Genomic DNA, 14,817 nt, shown 5'->3' with positions numbered 1-14,817 from the left:
TCGCCACCCCACCTACCATATATCATCATCATCCACCAACCGCCGCCCCCCGCATCCATCCAAGAAATCACCGAAACCTCCACCATGCCCCTGCCAACGACTACAAAATCATTGTCAGGATCCGGGGCGGTCTCGACTGCAGCAAAATTCACTCCTGCGTCCTACGCCAGATCATCCTCAAGGCGGCCGGCCTACCAATCAACGAGCACACTGCTCAAGACCAACTTCGCGTCAACGAAATCAGCAATACTATCCTAGTGAGCACATCCGAATATGGACCGGGCCGACTCCTACAATACCATCCCCACCCTCAACTTCAACGGAACCACCTACGAGGTGGCCACCCACGTAGCTGACCCCTCGGACACCTGTCGCGGCGTCATCCTCCTACCCATCGACTCACCCGAGCAAGCCATCCTCCCCACCCTCATCAGCTACAATCCTGACCTCACAGTAGGATCCGCCAGGCGATTGGGCAACACCGAGTCCATCCTGATTACCTTCCAAGGGAAGCGCGTCCCCTACTACATCAACTACGAGGGTTGTGCCCTCCGCTGTATCCCTTACCGGCAGAAGATCGAGGCTTGCACTCGCTGCCGCAAAGTCGGCCATCGCCAGGACGTGTGCCCGTTCTCCACAGACACACGCTGCCCGAATTGTGGAACTCTCGACCCCTCCATGGACAACGACTGCAAACCGGGTGGCATCGTCTGTAACGTGCACACCCTACGGTCTCCCAGCTGTGCAAGCAGCGCTACAAGCCCCAACAGACTCCCTCCAAGGCAAGGAGCCAACAAGCACCCTCATTCCCGGCCATAGATCCTGCCCAAGCCCACGCCAGGAGCAGCAGCAAGACCCCAGGGCCACCACTACCTCCCAGGGCGAAGCCTGGCCCGCCCTACACCAACCACCGCCGCCTCCCTCAAGCAAGCAACACCCCCACCCCAGGTAAGCTGGGCTAGGGTAGCCTCCACCTGCTTCCTCGCCATCTCAGCCCTCCAATCTCGAAACATCTCTCCTTCGAGAGAACGCCACTCTCAGGAGGAGATTCGCCCAGCTAAAACTGTCGCTTCAGTCCACCCAGCCACCCTCCCCCCTCCCAACCTTATAGTCTCCCATCATCGCAACCTCTCACACCATCACTCCCATCACCTACCCCTACGTCTAACGACCCACCCTCTCCCATGGATGTTGCTCCTGAATCTCAGCCACCTACGACACCCTCTCCCCCCAACAAACGCAAAACCCCCGATACGCCGCGCACGGAAGATCGCCTAGACGATACCCTCCTTGGGTTTAACGATAGAATAACCACTCTTGAATCCAAAGCCCACCAACTACAACAAGACTTCATGGCCTTCCAACAAAGCTGCACCGCGCAATTTGTCGCCCTTAATGACAAACTAGACCGCTTTCTTGAGTCCGTCATGGCACAACTAGCCACTCTCACCCAAGCCATCACTCCACCCCCAACCAACTCCCCACCCGCACTCCCGAGTGATGGCGAGTAGTCCTGCCCGCTCCGAACTCGTAGTCTGGCAATGGAACTGCAGGGGGTTTGGCCGTAAGAAAGCCAGCTTTCAGCAGTACATTGCCAGCTGCAACAATCCGCCTGCCGTCATCGCCTTACAGGGAAACCCATGGAACCGTGCAATTCCCTAGTTACAATATCATGCAAGCAAAATGCAACACCAAACCTAATACAGCCGTACTCATACTTAAACATCTGACCGCCACCCACTCTAAATTCGAAGACGTTGACATAGAGCACGACTTTATCGAAATTCTTCCTCGCAAAATTCGCACTCCGGCGTTATACATTTTGAACGTTTACAGTCGCCCTAAAGACAAACATCACAAATTCGACAAACTATTCGCTCATGCCCTCTCCGCTGCCGGTAAACACCCCCTCCTAATTCTAGGAGACTTTAATGCCCCCAACCAATTATGGGGTCATTCCAGCAGTACACCCAAGGGCAGAGCCCTCTGGCACACATACAAAATCACCGCCTTACACTCCATAACGACACTGACATACCCACACGACTTGGTAACAGCGTTTCCAGGGATACTTCCCCCGACCTAACACTCACACACAGAATCCAGCACGCCAACTGGACTAACTTACAAATCAACCTCGGCAGCGATCATTACATCATCCAAACAACCTTACTGTTCCGCCACAAAGTCCTCGCACCAAAGCCCCTCAATCTCACTAAATGGGACCAGTTCCGCGATGCAAGGCAAATGTCCGCCCCTGCCGACATTGCCGACATCACGGAATGGGTCCAACAACTCCACGCCGATACACAGGCACACACCACAACCCTCCCTCTTGACACACCGCTCCCCACAGTCGATGCCAGGCTCCTACACATGTGGGAAGCCAAGGCATCTCTCCTGAACGCTGGAAAAAGCGCCGCCACAATCGAAGGGTTGAGACTTAGAATTGCTCAGCTCGATCTCCAAATTCAACATATGCCACCCAGCTGACTAACCAACAGTGGGGCCAAATATGCGATAGCATGCACGGTCAGCTTGGTAGTAAGCGGACGTGGCAACTATTACGACACCTCATAGATCCCACCACCTCACGCACACAACACAATCATCATATAAGCAAACTCTTGCACGCTCACAAAGACAACTTAAAGGGACTCTTTGCTGAGCTTCGAGAAAAACACCTTCCCCCCGCACGTCGTTTCTCCATTCCCCACTACATCGGCATACCTAATCCGGACCTTGCTACACCGATCACAGAAGCCGAGGTGTGCCACGCGTTGGCTAACCTCCGCACGACCTCCGCTCCTGGCCCCGACCAGATAAATAACAAAATTCTCCGAAACCTGGACGACAATTCTGTCAAGGCACTCACAACATACTTCAACCACTGCTTCGACACTGGCACCCTTCCATCCTCGTGGAAGGATGCCAGAGTCATCTTTATTCCCAAACCCCACAAACCCGTAAACACGTCAAACCTCAGACCAATCTCACTCACCTCATGCATTGGCAAAACTTTCGAACACATTATCCTCAACCGCCTCAATAAATATATTGAGGACAACAACCTCTTCCCACCAGAGATGGTGGGATTCCGCCGCTCCCTGTCGTGCCAGGACGTTATGCTTCGCTTGAAGCACGACATATTGACACCCAACCCTACTCACGACACACAAGCAATTCTAGGTCTTGACCTTCATGGCGCTTTTAATAATGTGGATCATTGCGTCATACTTCGGGAGCTAAACCTTCTTGGGGTAGGCGAAAGGATCCACAATTACATTGCCGCATTCCTCTCCAACCGCACCGCGACAATATTTATTGGCGCGGAGCAATCCCCTACCTATCACCTTGGGAGCTTTGGCACGCCCCAGGGGTCCGTGCTATCTCCCCTGCTCTTCAATTTCGCCATGCTCCACCTTGCACGCTCCCTTAAGACCATCCCAGGGCTGAACTTCTCCCTATACGCGGACGACATCACCCTCTGGGTCACAGGTGGCTCAGACGGTGAGATTCAAGACGTACTGCAGGCCGCCGCCGATAAGGTGGAGGCCATAGCGGGACGCATGGGTCTCGTCTGTTCCCCCGAGAAATCTGAAATCCTTCTCCTTCCTGCCCACACCGGCAACCGTAGACACACTCCCGACATCCACATCCTCCTCGGCAACAAACATGTCCCCAGGGTAGACAAGCTCAGGGTTCTCGGTCTGCACATTCAGAGCAATCGACACAACACGCACACCCTCCAGACACTCCAATCCACCGTCGACAACACTCTCAGACTGCTCGGCCGCGTGTCCAACCGACACGGCGGTCTGCGGGAAAATGATCTTCTCCGACTAATACACGCCTTTGTCATCACAAAGGTAACTTACACACTCCCATACTTACACCTTCTCAGAAAGGAGGCTGACAAGGTCAACACCCTCCTTCGCAAAATCTATAAATTCGCCCTAGGCCTCCCACTACGCACGTCCACAGAACGGCTCATGCAGACCGGTACCTTCAACACACTCGACGAGCTCGTCGAAGCCCATCTCACCTCCCAACAAACCCGCCTTTCCAAATCGAAAACCGGACGACACATTCTCAACTCCTTAGGCATTTCTCCACCATCTCTCAGTCACCCCAAACACACCATTCCACACCACATACACGCGAATTTACACATTCCACCACTCCCTAAAAACATGCACCCTATACATCACATCCCACGCAGGAGGCAAAGGGCCAAGGCCCTACACAGAAAATTCTCCAATTCAACCGACGTGCTCTATGTCGACGCCGCCGAATATAGCACTGGCTCCAAATATGCCCTCTCAGTAATAAATTCGCACGGCCAGTTAGCTACGGCTGCCTCTGTCTATGCTTCTTCTCCGGAGGAGGCGGAGGAGGCGGCCATAGCCCTGGCTTTCGCTATTCCAAATTCCTCCGTCATTGTCAGCGACTCAAAAACAGCCATCAGCAATTTCGGAGCGGGCAGGGTGTCAAGACAAGCCCTTTCCCTAACCCTCTCTCACCCTCCCACACAAGACGTAGGCCTGATTTGGACCCCAGCACACGCGGGTCTCGCCGGCAACGAGGTGGCTCACGCCAGCGCCCGAGGATTAACGGACCGGGCGCGGGCATTAGGTGAGTCGCAAATCGTTGCTTTCGAGAGGCCGTTTTCCGCGAGAGATCGCCTTCTCACATTCCACGACATCTGTGCACATTATACACTCGATCGTCTCACATTTCCTCCCTTGGCACGTAATTCTCCACGTAAACGCGAGATCCTCTGGCGGCAGCTACAGACTCGCACCTTTCCCTCCCCTCACTTTCTACACGTCATTCACCCTTCTCTCTACCCTTCCCCGGCCTGCCGCTTCTGCTCAGCGGCCAAGGCCAATCTCGACCACATTATGTGGGGATGCCCTCAACACGCATTGCCCCCTCCCCTTAATAATTTAATTACTAGTGAGGAGCAGTGGGGGGCTGCCTTGCGCAGCTCCAGGCCCGACGTTCAGGAGGCCATCCTGGGGTGGGCTGAGTGGGTAGCGGAGGACTACCTCGAGTAGAGCCCTTCCCCCCTCTACCCCGCTGCCCCTTTCCTTGTAAAAAGGATAAATAAAGTTGTTACTACTATAGAAGACATCACTTAAATTTCACAAAAATTTATACAATCTATATAAAGTCCATAAATATTTTGCTTTTAAAGTCTATAGAATTTCTGTTTTCTAATGCGCTAATGGTAGCGGAGAGCAGAAAGCAGAAACACCGATATATACATAGTGGAACCGGAGACAGACACGCTGAAAGAGAACAGATTGAGTAATCGAGATTGATAGACTGCACTTCTGGCTGATGAAATGTCTAAGCTTTGCAGACAGTACAATAGTCTGTTATGCCCCAGAGATGATACGAATGGAATGGAGTGATGGCGATGCCACGTACGTTCATGTTCCCGAAGTTGGTCCTCGTGACGTCGAAGATTTGGCAGTGACTTTGGGCGGTGCACGTTAATCCTTACAGTTGTATAACAAGGAATTACAAGAAACCTCAAGCCTGCCAATTTTCGCGGAACGTTTTGCTGCATGAAAAGGACCCATGGGTTGTAATTTAGTATATAGCAAGGTGCATGACGGTACACAGTGACCTCATCGGCGTCGCGTTTTCAATTTCTTTCTCTCTCTCTCTTTTCTGTGCGAAATTTAAGAACGGTAGTTCGAACTTCCTTTAGTACGCCGATAAGAAGACACCTTGCCCGATCGACACAAACTCGCGAGAACCGCACTCTACAAGCAGACCCCGCCGCAGGAGACAGATCCCCATTCCGCGTGCGATCCGATGTTCTAGTAACCACGTCCAGCAGGTTTCTAACAAAGAAGCAGTCGATTTTTCCGACGCGCGCCGCACGTCATGTATATAGGACGCTGCCGTGTCGTGCCATATGTCTCCGATATAGCCTCCGAGATCGAGTGGCACGCAATGCCCGCGACGCCCGAACACGAAAGCTGTAATCTCCCGCTTATGTTGCCTTGAGTGCTACATACTGATTTCTCCTCACTGCATTCAAAATAATAATAAAACCAACCAGCGGCTTTCCGAGGAAAAAGCCTGTACCCACGCTCCTGCAAAAAAAAAAAAAAAAAAAAAAAAAAAAAAAAAAAAAAACGACACTGCAACTGATATCAGTGCAGAGAACTATATCGATCGCCTGAGCGGATCTGCCCCAGTCACAGCGTGCTGAATTACGCAAAAGAATTATCGGAAAAAATCCCACGCAGGATCCATAGGCCAAGGGTTTCAAGCATGCGGCCCGCGTGGCTCTCCCGAGATTTCTTCTCGCTTCTCACATGTAACGATGTCTATGCCTCCACGGTCCGTCGAGTGACATATGTCCAATGCATATGGTCCGCTACTTGACAGTGAGATTCATAATCTACATATACGTCATCTCGTCAAGTATCTAGGGTGCACATTGTGTTCAAGGTTAACGGTTCGCGTCCGCCAACCAAATAAGGGAACCAAGATGGCTCGTCCAATTACGATACCTGTAATATTACCAATAAAGGTATGTCGATCGTTTCGCAGGGCAGACGTGCAGAACAAGAATGCTTCGTGGACCTCTCTCTTTCTTTCTCTGCATGTATTTCATACACTGCGTAGCCTATACGTAACGGTACCGCTGAACTCCCGCTGAACTCCCGTAGAATTTCGTAAATTTAAAATGTTACAACAATTGAAGAGACCATGCATATGCGCGCCAGTGTAACGAGGTGAACACAGTTCTATAGCTACAGTAGCACAATTAAGGTGCTCTTCTAACTACTAACCCATATCAAGTGTTGGTGAACCTTCCCCAACACTTAACAAACCACACTCCAAATGAATAAAAAAGAAAATAAAGCAAAATAAATTCCGTTCCAACAACAACAACGACAAAAGAACTCCTCTTAAAAGCCACACAGAACGTGATGTGATATGTATATGTTATGCATGATCACCTGTGCTAGAGTGTATACTATATAGTGAGTACATTCCACCTGTACTTTTAAGCTGCAATGTTGTGTTAGTAATTTACTCTTATTCCTTCCGCTCTCTTTCTCCTTTTATTCCCTTCTACCAGTGCAGGATGGTTAACCAGAACTACCTCTGGTTAACCTCCGTGCCTTTCTATGCACCCGTTCTCTCTCTCTTACTGCAGGCGCAGGAGCCCACGTACGACATACAACTATAACACAACACTCCTCTTCTGCTTAAACGACAACATAAGCAATGACCGGAACATTTATTATTTAACCGAGCACTACGTGAGACAAATAGTACCGACGCGTTGCCATTCCAATGGGAACAGTAGTGCGTCAAGTTTATGCTCTGAAGCGCTGATAACGCACGCACGCCAGCTAAAACCGAAACTAGGCTACGAAATTACCCCCTCGTAAGTTACCAATGATAAAACATCACGCTAAGAACACACAAGAAAAAATTTAATGTTCGGATTAATTAAACTGACAACCTGCAAATAATCATTATTGCAAGCGTCGATAAAAGGACACAGCGCATCGGTAGGAACGTAACAACCGAAACAGAAACCAGAAATGTGGCTGACGCAGACGGTTAAAATTCATCTGCGTAGTGGCAACGTCCAGCCACAGGATTTTTTTTTTTTTTTTCCGCTCCAAAAGTCGACCATGCACAGAAGGCACTTTGAATTACTGCAGTCGTGCGGCTGAGGCCGGAGAAGTCGGTGTCACCGCGTTATGTGGGTCGCATGCCAAGCGAAGAATATGCGCCGCTCGCATCTGGCATGACGATATTGTGGAATTCCGTCGTCGTTCGTGCTGGCCATAAATCTCGTGGCGGTGTTTCCTGCTGCATTCCTAATGGTCAGCGATCGAGCGGACCGGGGCCGACAAACCGGGCCGCGCATTCGGCATGCAAGAGTGAATATCGATTCCAGAGAAAGCCGCTCGAGACGCGGCGACACAACGGCTCGGTACGCATCGCACACGGTGGCAGCTTTGGCACATTCAGGAGGCGCTAAATGCGACCGCTGTCTAGAAATTACGAGAGGAAGATATCCCTCATATCGACCTTGCGCGCACAAGCTCTTCCATTCCCAGGCACCTTTCTTTTAATATTAATTTTTACTTTTTGTTAATCGGCGCTGGAACTATGGGCGCGTCAGTGACAAAAACGAAACACTCGCGAGAAAACGATTTTCGATCGTCTGGAAGAAGAAAATTGGTTCGGTAACATGTACTGTGTTTCTCTCCGTTTACATGTCAATGTCCCACTCTGAAATTAGAGCTTTGAGTAAACGGCTAGCCGCAAAATCGGATGCCAGCGCCTCGGAAGTCACGTACAGCAAAAATCGGAACGCCCATCTACCTCGCGCGCAGTCGCGCAGCGCGAATCACAAGCAGTTCACCGCCGCTGCTGCGACATGCCGTATGATGCACAAAACTTACCAGCGTTCGACTGAGGGGTTGCATTTTTTGTGTGAATTATTTGAGCCATCCCAGCAGTTCTCCATCTTTCAGCCTTCAACAGTCTGGAGGATTCATCCTTGGGGGAGTTTATTTCTTTCGCCGCCGGGGCCGGCCTGCAGCACGCACAATGCACCGGGTGGCTAGGAACTACATGTTTCGACGAATACGAAGCTCCAGCAACGGGCGGTCACGAAAGTATCACGTTTTTTTCGGAAACACGAAACTCTTTGAATCGAATGTAAACAGAACCTTCGCCGGCTGGTCGCACGCAACTTTCCGGAGCGCTGCGCTCGCGCTGTTTTGGGGACGAGAGTAAGCGATACTCTTTGCACCAGTAAATGCGCGTTTCTTCTACCGTATTTCAATTTCAACAATAAAAAGTCGTAGTTTATTACACTAAAGTCACATAAAAATTTTAGTCATGGTTTTCTAGTCACTTTACTGAAATTTAGTGGAAGTTTTCTTTTTTATCTCAGTGGGGCCGCTAGCCGCAGTTATGGCGGCGCACATGGACAGCGATACAGACGACGATGTTCTGCAAGTGGAGGACGATTATTATACGTTCCTCAACATCGGAAAGGATGTAAGTTTGTCTCCACCTGATCAAGTAGCATATACATATGGGCTGCGCTAATCCCTACTACGCTGACCGCTTTTTTACGATGGAATGATGAAATATCGTGCCGTCCATGCGCCGGTCTGCCCGTGTGCGTAACCGACGCTTTCGCATTTTCTCTTCGCATCCAGGCAACTACAGAAGAGATAACGAATGCCTACAGGAGATTAAGTAAGATATACCATCCGGACAAACATGCGGACCCTCTCAGAAAACGAGACGCGGAGGTGCTCTTCAACAAGACCCGAAAAGCCTACGATGGTATGTCCGCTGCTTTCCAGCCGCAGCCCACTTCGCGCGGTTCTCGCTCAACACGATGCCGTCACGCCGGTAAAAGAGTGCTGGCTGTAAATTAATTACTTTCAAACCTCGCGGAGGAAATAGCCCTGTCTACTGGTACTTTTTCCCGGTAGGAACCACTCATTTATACGGGTGTCACACGGTGCACTTTCGATCGCGATCGAGCCCGATCGGGATCAAATTTCTCGATCGCGATTGGTTCCTTTGCACTAGCGGGGGAGAGAGTCAATCGTGGTAGAGAAATCCAATCGCAATAAGGGCTGGATCGCGATCGAAAGTGACCGCGTGACACTGGGATAAAAGTTGCACCTATGTTTCATAAGCATATCTCAATCCGTGGGAACAGCGGAGGTGCTGTATCGTTGTATCGTGCCTCATCTTACACACCTGAGAGACGAGAGAGACGCCTCGCGCTCTGTGCCCCTTTCGTATTGATGGATGTCTGTTAAGTTGTCGCTCTCGTTGCTTAGGCCATTTGAATCGCGGTTTAGTTTTACAAGTCGCGTATAGTTCCCGGTGTCAACGAAAAACTTTTTAAACATGACGCACGCAAAGAAAACGTTAGGTGAGGGTGCATCAGTGCAATCGATCGTTTAAAAGCACCTCTGTAAGATTTCTCAGTCACAATCCTGTAAAACAGCACACCAAAACAGAAGACGCAGATCTAGCAGCCCCGATTCAATAGCTGCGCTAAGCTGCTCTATTGCAATGTACCCTTTCACATGACCTAGCAACTCCAATCATATAACCCAACAAATGTTTACATGAGCAATGCTCAAGATCTGTCTTCGCTTGAATGCCACTGTGTACTGCTTAGTAGCTGTTGTCACTTTGTGCCCCTGCAAGCAGACAAATTCATCCTAAGTCGTGGTTTGGGTTGTCGGTGACGTGATGAAGTTTGTATGTAGTTGTCCGGAACATGACATACACGAGTCAGGAACAACTTCTGGAAAGGTGTGAACCTTGACAATGGAACATAAAGGAGGGACTGTGATGGTCGCGGATTTGTTTGCAATGACTTCAGTTTGAATGAAGACCTATGGTGTATGTAGGCTTCAGGTACGCGGGGGCTTGGAGGAGAGCGTCGAGGCAGCCTACATCCTGGTGTCATAAATATTTGAAGCCATGGTGTTTGCTAATACTCTTCTGCACTCTCTAATTGATGGCGTAGCACATTTACTAATTTCACAATGCTTTTGAGGTTTAGTTTCAGTTTGAGGTTTAGTTTGCATCGTTGGGGCTGTCCGCAGTGGTGGGCTGATCCCGGAGGTAGTGCAGTATACAGTTCCCATGGGTATGTGCCATTGTCGTCTCACCATCTCATGCCACCGTTGTCATACAGACACCGTCATGCCATCACCATCATCATACACTCGTCATCATCCCAATGCCGTCCATCATTCCATTGATGTCATTCCTCCTTTGTCATTCCATTGTAAGCACACCATCATCATTCACTATTGATTATGGTGCTGTTGTGATGCCATCGTCGTCGTGCAGTCATTTTCACACTGTCATTGTGATGCCATCGTAGTCGTTTCATCGTCATCATTCGAGATTTGTCATCTGATTCTCATCATACTGTCGTCGTCACACCATTGTCATCATATATTCATTGTCATACACTCATCATTATCCTCAAGCTGTTGTCGTCACGCTGTGATTGTTGTACTATCTTCACCATTTCAGAATTGTCATGCCATCGTCATGATGCGTCTTCGGCTGCGCCAGTGTAATGCTTAGAAAGCGAGTGAGCACTCGAGCATTGGAGAGGAATGTAGTAGTCTAAACAAGAACACTATAAAATATTTTTTGCACTGAAATGTAAAGAAGAAGAGGGACCTTGAGACCTCAAGCGATTTGACGAGCTCGAGATCTGGAGTGAGAACGCTTAGCCCACACCACAGCTAATGCTTAAACATTCGCATTACACACTTGTAACCGTCCGATGAGATTTTTTTATGCTACGTTAAATGTGACTTGCTAAAGCCATTTTGTGATCTAGGAAGGTAAAATTACAATGCAACTCCTATTTTTAGTGGGCAATTTAATGTGGCAGTAGGGCATCACAGCCCCGCATTTCCTGGTTGGAACCCATGTAATGTGTAGTGGGGAAAGAATAACGATCTTGAGCATTGATTAGATAAAGTTGGAGGTATGAAATAGTTTAAATTACAATGAGCAATTTTGGAAAATTGTCCCATTTTATGTGTGGTGTACCTGTCTTAATCTGCTTCACTGACCTGTCAGTAATGCGATCTTGGGCCAGGGATGAATGGATTAGAGGAGACAATGACGTGTGCTGTTCATTGTTCAATCTGTGCTTTTCTACATTAAGGTATAATATAAATAAACACTTAAATTCATATTTTTACATTACTGTTAATGTGACCAGTTAAAAGCATTTTCTTAAGTGCAGTGAAGTTATAAAGGAAATTTTTTTCTTTGCAATATAAGAGAAGGCAACGCAAAGTGTTACTTGCTCGGTTCACCCTTGTGTACTTTTAAGGCTTAATTTCAACAATGAAAGGAGGAATCTTTCATTTTCAGAGGATGCCTTTAATGTGACCCATTAAAAGTATTTCCCGAACTCTGGGAGTAAGCCCATAATGTGGCTTTTCTTCACCCCAAATGCAGTGCGGTTATGGAGTAGGCGTAGAACACACATGTCAGAACCATAGAGTTCTTGGTTTGAACCTATGTACACTCATGAACTTCTTACTTTATTCTCTGTTCCAAGGCTTTGAGCATTGCGGGATCAAATCTCAGCCACTGTGGCCACATTTCTATGGGGTAGAAATGCAAAAACACTCGTGTACTTAAATTTAGGTGCACGTTAAAAAACCCCAGGTGGTCCAGATTATTCCGGAGTCCCCCGCTTCATATTCAGATCGTGGTTTGAGGAACAAAACCCCATAATATTTTTTCCAAGGCTTTGAGCATGATGTCACAAGGCACTGTGATGTTACAAGGAACCTTTATGTTGCAGGGATACCCCAATACATAGCTCATAACTACTTAAAGGCCCATCACCAGGCCACATAGAATATTTCGGTTATACGCAGAAAGTTATGTGCCCTCTAGGGAGCGTTCTGCCACAATAATTTTTCAAATTGGTTCATTGGTAGCCGAGATAGAAATATTTCACTGCCGTGAACCCGTGATTTCAGGAGGCGAGATTCACTGTCAACATACACTCTCTCCACTTGCCATGTCTTGCCTCCGTAAGCGAAATTCCTTCCCTGTGTTCTCCCATACTGGAGTTTGAGGATTGCGTGACGCGTGCATCATGGGCCCTACCTTCTTTTTTTTTTCCTTCGCTTTTTTGCTGCGCGGCACACTTCCGCTGATAGTGTCTCGTGCGCGCTGCTGTGTTTGTCTCGTTTTGCACAGCGCACGATTTTGTGTGCTGTGCACGAGAACACCTGACTAGCGGTATAAGTCAGTGCTACATGAACGTTGAGGCAGGCACAAGCAGATCACAGAGCATGATCACGTGCTGAAACACGATAGAAAATGACATAGTTTTGTTGTCTGCGTGCACGATTGCACGATGTGGGAACAAGCAGACAAAACGGAAGTCCACCTGTCTTGCTACAGTGCAGAGTAAAACAAAAAGCACAAAGACATTCGGTTTGCATGTTTTATTATTTCTCTAAACTTTAAGTCGTCTGATGAAGCAGCAGATTAAACAAATAACTGATGTTGCCTTGAATAATTCTTGAAGTCACTGGTCACTGAGGGTGATGTCACAGCATGGTGATGTACGTAGCTCACTTGCGATATATACGCCACTCTTTGGCTGGGAGCGCAGCGCCCTCGAAGAGAAGGGCAAAGGGTGTTTGGTTTGAAATTTCAGCTCTTTCCGTGGTGCATAGCGATGTAATACTTAGGAGGCACGATCGTTGGCACGCATTTTATGCACTGTACTTGTCAGCTCAAAATGACCACGCCTGGTAATACTGAACGGATATGCATGTGGCCTCATTTTCTTTTTTCTTTTTTTTCAATCATAGCTGACAGGCAGGTTTTGCATCCTGTAACCTTAACAAAAATTTCCTGCTTGAGGATGTTGGACAGCTTTTGTCCTTGTGCGTCTGTTGATAAGATGCTTGAAGCAGTTATTGGATGCTGCCTGTTATTTTTCTCAATCTCAGGTTTTTTACATTGCACATCAATATCAGATAGTGCAGTTTGATTAGTGTGTCATACTTACATTACTATATGCCAAATCCAAGATTGCCAGCTAGCCTTTACTACTAGACGTAAGCAAACTATTTCAGGAATGTGTTTTCGCTCGGACTTCTCATGCCTTCCTTTCTTTCAACTTTTTATCCCTGCAGTGTTGCTGGACCCCCACAAGAGAGCCATATATGACACGCTGGGAGTGAAGGGTCTTGAAACTGATGGATGGCAGGTGAGTGAGTGAGGACGTAATTTTTTTCCTGCTTTGTAACACGGTCCCACAGACTAGCACTGGTCCTCATTGCTTTCATTATTTACAAGTGCCTGTAGTGCAAGGTAATTATTCAAGTAACTTGTGATACTGAACCTATTCTGTTTTATAAAGAAAACAAACAAACAAATCACTAGCACTGTGAATGTGATTGCTGTTTGTTTGCTGTATTCCTTGCTTAAAGGTGTGCCTGTAACAAATCTGAAATCTTGCTAAAGTGATGGATTATGCAAGTGAAAATCTTTTAGCATTTGTTCTGCACCAACAGACTGATAAAACCCAATTTACTTGTCTGCTTGAAGAAGTGCATATGCATCTGGCGACATGCCTGCATTGGCTCATGCATGTAGCATACATGTCTATACCTATAGGTTTAGGTACATGTCTTTAGGAAGAGCGATAACTCGCAGCACATGCATGCCTGCATGCACCTATATTGCACATTTTTTATTTTGTTAACTTGTATTGTGAAATTTATTCCACTTGAAGTGCATAAACTGGCAGCTAAGGAAATTTCACAGTGCCTTTTATTGCTTCAAAGCATTGATTTCAACTCTCACCTCATGTGTTGATGTTTACTTCTGCATTTCTTTGTCGACTACGTCAGATTGTCCAGCGCACTAAGACGCCACAAGAGATCAGAGAAGAGTATGAACGGCTGGCCCGTGAGCAGGAAGAAAGGCGTCTACAGCAGCGAACAAATCCGAAGGTAAGCCTTAACCTTTGGCGTACAGGGTAAGCTTCCCATGAGCAGTTTGCACTGGCTAACAACTGAACGGCATATGCAGTGAGATTATGGTTCAGACAAGAAGTACTGCTTCACATTTATGGAAAAAAGTGGAAGGTTAACCATAAGCCGGGCATAGCTGAACAGATGTTTGAATTGCAGAAAAGGTATTCACCAAATTGTTCAAGACCTGGTAGCAAAACACCGGAGGTTTCAGACTTGAATTGCCATTGGTTTTCTT

General features: G+C 48.0%; 2 protein-coding genes across 2 annotated transcripts in view; one reads left to right on the top strand and one right to left on the bottom strand.

Moving 5' to 3' along the window:
• LOC119446537 (calmodulin-binding transcription activator 2) overlaps positions 1–8,787 on the bottom strand; it is a 493,330-nt gene extending 484,543 nt beyond the window's left edge. Inside the window, exon 1 of the mRNA XM_037710984.2 lies at positions 8,457–8,787. Within this exon, the coding sequence (XP_037566912.1) occupies positions 8,457–8,505 (49 nt within the window). The 5' untranslated portion in view covers positions 8,506–8,787. The remainder of the gene's footprint in view (positions 1–8,456) is intronic.
• LOC119446538 (dnaJ homolog subfamily C member 11) overlaps positions 7,964–14,817 on the top strand; it is a 45,766-nt gene continuing 38,912 nt past the window's right edge. The window contains exons 1-5 of the mRNA XM_037710990.2: positions 7,964–7,981; positions 8,954–9,060; positions 9,225–9,354; positions 13,737–13,810; positions 14,457–14,558. Coding sequence (XP_037566918.1) covers positions 8,974–9,060; positions 9,225–9,354; positions 13,737–13,810; positions 14,457–14,558 — 393 coding nt within the window. The 5' untranslated portion in view covers positions 7,964–7,981; positions 8,954–8,973. The remainder of the gene's footprint in view (positions 7,982–8,953; positions 9,061–9,224; positions 9,355–13,736; positions 13,811–14,456; positions 14,559–14,817) is intronic.

The sequence above is a fragment of the Dermacentor silvarum genome, chromosome 3 (assembly GCF_013339745.2).
Source record: "Dermacentor silvarum isolate Dsil-2018 chromosome 3, BIME_Dsil_1.4, whole genome shotgun sequence".
Lineage (NCBI taxonomy): Eukaryota > Metazoa > Arthropoda > Arachnida > Ixodida > Ixodidae > Dermacentor > Dermacentor silvarum.
The sequence above is the reverse complement of the archived record's forward strand: the minus strand, read 5'-3'. Positions and strand labels throughout refer to the sequence as shown.